This window comes from Camellia sinensis, chromosome 12, assembly GCF_055761805.1.
Source record: "Camellia sinensis isolate YWXY chromosome 12, ASM5576180v1, whole genome shotgun sequence".
NCBI classification, from domain to species: Eukaryota; Viridiplantae; Streptophyta; class Magnoliopsida; order Ericales; family Theaceae; genus Camellia; species Camellia sinensis.
The window spans coordinates 133,004,680-133,008,153 of record NC_138972.1 but is presented as its reverse complement, the minus strand read 5'-3'; the positions used below and the strand labels follow the sequence as shown (position 1 = coordinate 133,008,153).

At 34.5% G+C, this 3,474-nt stretch overlaps 1 protein-coding gene across 1 annotated transcript; it reads right to left on the bottom strand.

Moving 5' to 3' along the window:
* LOC114259503 (uncharacterized) lies at nucleotides 1-1,803 on the bottom strand. The gene has a single exon (XM_082897265.1). It carries the CDS (start codon nucleotides 1,801-1,803, stop codon nucleotides 1-3), a length of 1,803 nt encoding a protein of 600 aa, XP_082753391.1.
* Nucleotides 1,804-3,474: the final 1,671 nt, after the last annotated feature.

The following is a 3,474-nucleotide window of genomic DNA, read 5'->3' as shown; positions in this document are numbered from 1 at the left end:
TCAATCTAGTACGAATAGGTCACTGAATTCTTCTCCGGAAATGGCTGATTTCATCACATCATCCGGTGTTTGAAGTGATTTTGCTACATTTCTCGCCACATCCTCTAAAGTAGGCATCACACCTCTGTCCAAAAACATAGCCACTGCATTCTTTGAAAATCCATTCACAGTGGTTACCCCTTTATGCTTCATCCCCGGGTTACCAACACAGTCACTGAGGTTCCAAAATACAATCTCTGGTAATGCCCTGTACCCTCGGCTCTGATAAATCGAAAAGCTCGCCCACACTCCCCAGAAATTATTAGCCGCCTTCTCGAACCCCATTTCGGTGAACACGAATATCTTCCTCACCATCTTATCCCAGGTTAGCCTTTCTGCAACAGCAACTTGCAGGACTTGCTCAAACACCTTCGAAAAGCGTATGTTCGACCCACACTGCATTTGTTTCATGAATTCGATCTTGGATCTAAGATTGTCTCCTTCAATATTAACAAGTTTCAGATCAGTGTCGAATGATAAAACCTTTCCCTTCCATGGATGATCGTTGAGTTCTGAAATCAGAAGCCCCATTGCAATGGAAAAGCAGCCCATCTGAGTGCCTCTCATGGCTTCGGAGACATTGCAAATCGCCAGACAGTTCTTCAAGTCCCCCTTCTTTGCCATGTCCTCGACCAATCCCTGCCATTGACGCTCTGCAAGTTCAGTATCCAAAGAAGCTACAATTTGGTGGGGAAGAAGCCGAAGTCTTCTGCCACTGCACTCTTCTGCAGTTTCTAGGAAAGCCCTAAACCTTTCGTCATCATCTTTTGAAAACAGATTGAAGTAATTCTTCTGGTAAGCTCTGAACAGTTTTTCGTGCATTTTTTTGACAAACCTCTTCTGGGTTTCTCTCATAGAGTCCGGTGAGCCACGTTTCGCGCTCTCCAAGGCCTTTCGGAGAAGAACAAGAACTTGTTTTTGCAAACGGTCTCGCACCCTATAAGCATAATGAGCCTCTTCAATCTCTTTGTATTCCATTTCTGACTCGCGAGGAAAGAGCTTCCTCGCAATGCCTTCGCATATCAGGGTTGATTTGTCGTAAAATGAGTCCAGAGAGGGACACCATTTTGAGGCCAAACTGATTTTCTCAGTCTCACCAGAATCAAGAAATTGAAGATCGGACTTGAGAAGGTCAGCAAAGAGTTTGGCTATCTGATCGTGCAAGAACCTGTAAGCAATGTCGGTTTCATACATCTTGACAGCCCTTTTTGCCTTTTCAATCTCATTCTTCTTCTTCAAAGCTCTTGCGTTCTCGTCCACCTCCAGGGCACTTTCTCTCTCCTTTCTATTCTCTCTTTTCTCCTCGGTTCTTTGATCTTTAGACTTTTCAAGTACTCTGAGGAGAATCTCAAGCAAGTCTTTCAGGCAACCATGACTCGCGAAAACCCTAACATTGCATGCTAGGGTTAGAGGGTGGTGTTGGTGAAGCCAAAGCACTGCTGCAAAGAAAACGTCATTATTGTCGGTGGCGGCGGAGCTTTTTCCGGCTACTCGAGCACGGCGGAGGCTACATATGATTTTGAGAGTGGTTGGTGGGTCGTGATCCCAAGCCTCTTGGAGGAGGTGGTTCAGATTTGGGAGCAGTGAATCTGAGAAAAATAAATCTAAGCAAGGGTTTTTGGGGGGTAATAAAGTGGGAGGGAGGTTTTGTAATTGACCAATTGGCTGTGGCGGTGGTGGTGGTTGATTGAGACCACCGGCAGCAGGTGGTGGAGGAAGGCGTCGGAGACACGGTGGGCCTAAGAGATCTAGGGGAGGAGCCATGAATGCTATGATGGTGAGGCTAGTTTCAGTATATATAACGTAACGATTACTTGGGCACCAAGGATGGATTCCGATAATTAACGTAACGATTACTTGGGCACTTATTTTGGGCTATTTTTTCGCAAAGCTACATAAATCTCATTTTCAACGAAATATATATATTATATTAAAATTAATTAGTGTGTTTGGTTCTAATTTTTTTAATTTAATTTTTAAAAATTGAGTTTTTTTATTTTTGTTTTTGTTTTTAGTGAATATTTTTAACATTTTAAGTAATTTTTTTATTTTTTTTAGATGCATCTTATTTAGATGTATTTAAAAAATAACATATTTGTGAAAAAATATTTTAAAAAATTAATAAATACATAAAAATATGAAAAATATATTGAATTTTTGTATTTTTTGTATTTTTGGTATTTAGTAAATTTTGTAAAGATTTTTTTTACAAAAATTATACTTTTTAAGTGTATTTATGTTAGGCGTGTTTAAAAATTAAAAAAAAAAGCTTAAAATATTAAAAAAAATTCAATGAAAAAAAAAATACATAAAACAAAAAGTAGAATTTTCTTAAAATTAAATTTTAAAAATCAAAACCAAGTAGAGTGATTTTTTTTTCTTTTTTTTAAATATCTTTGGGATGTGTCTGTGAGATGCTATACCTGTTTGGTAGCACATATAGAAGTTTTATTTAGTTTATTTTATTTTTTTTGGTTACAATTTTGAATTATAATTTATTTGTCCAAAAAAGTAAAATTTTCTTAAGTTATAAATTGTAATTTTTTAATTTATTTGAAATCATTAAATACATATTATCAAAAAATACATATTAAGTTTAAATTTTTTAACATATTATCAAAAAATACATTAAACATATTTATAATTAATTTTAATTTTTTAAACTGATAATTTAAAACGTATAATCATAAATGTTAACTCATAAGTGACACTAAATGGGCTGATATCATCCAATTGGACTTAAAAGGATGCAAATCTCGTTTGGGGATGTGGTCAAACCTCCTTATGAATAAAACTTTAATGTATTAAAAATAATTATAAAAAGGTTATTTTTGAAAAAGTCAAATACATTTCACTATTATTAAAATATTAAACTTTAAAATAATATAACTTTTGATGTAAATGTTAGTTTTTAATAAAATTAATATTTTTAAAATTCTCTCATCAAGATCTATAAAATAAGATCCATGTTGACTATGAAATTTTAAAAAAAAAAAATTATTACCGTCAAAATTGATGTAAACAGTAATAGTAACATATTACTCTATTTGACAGTAACGTGTTACTCTAACAATTTTATCCAAGAAAAAAAAAGAAAATATTTTACTTTGTCCCAATTATGTGTTTTCTCTTTAAGGGGTTTATGGAGTAAAATAAATTGGATGGTCCTTTTCATCAAACAAGGTCTAATACATGAGTTTTGGCTAAATTTCTCAATCTGGTTTGCCAATTGAATTTGATGCCTAATTTACAATGATTATTATTTTTTTTAAATGTTAGGCTCAAAACCAAGTTAATATATCTAGAAAAATGCTTTAGAACTCAAATTTTCCGTGGCTCGAGTGGCCCGAATCCAAAATGATGTTGTTTTGGTTTTTTTTTCCCCCTCTTTTATATTTGAAACAAAGGAAGGAAGGAAGAGAGAGAGAGAAGGAA

Excerpts from the sequence above, each read along its gene's own strand:
- LOC114259503 (XM_082897265.1), bottom strand. The coding sequence starts at position 1,803 with ATGGCTCCTCCCCTAGATCTCTTAGGCCCACCGTGTCTCCGACGCCTT.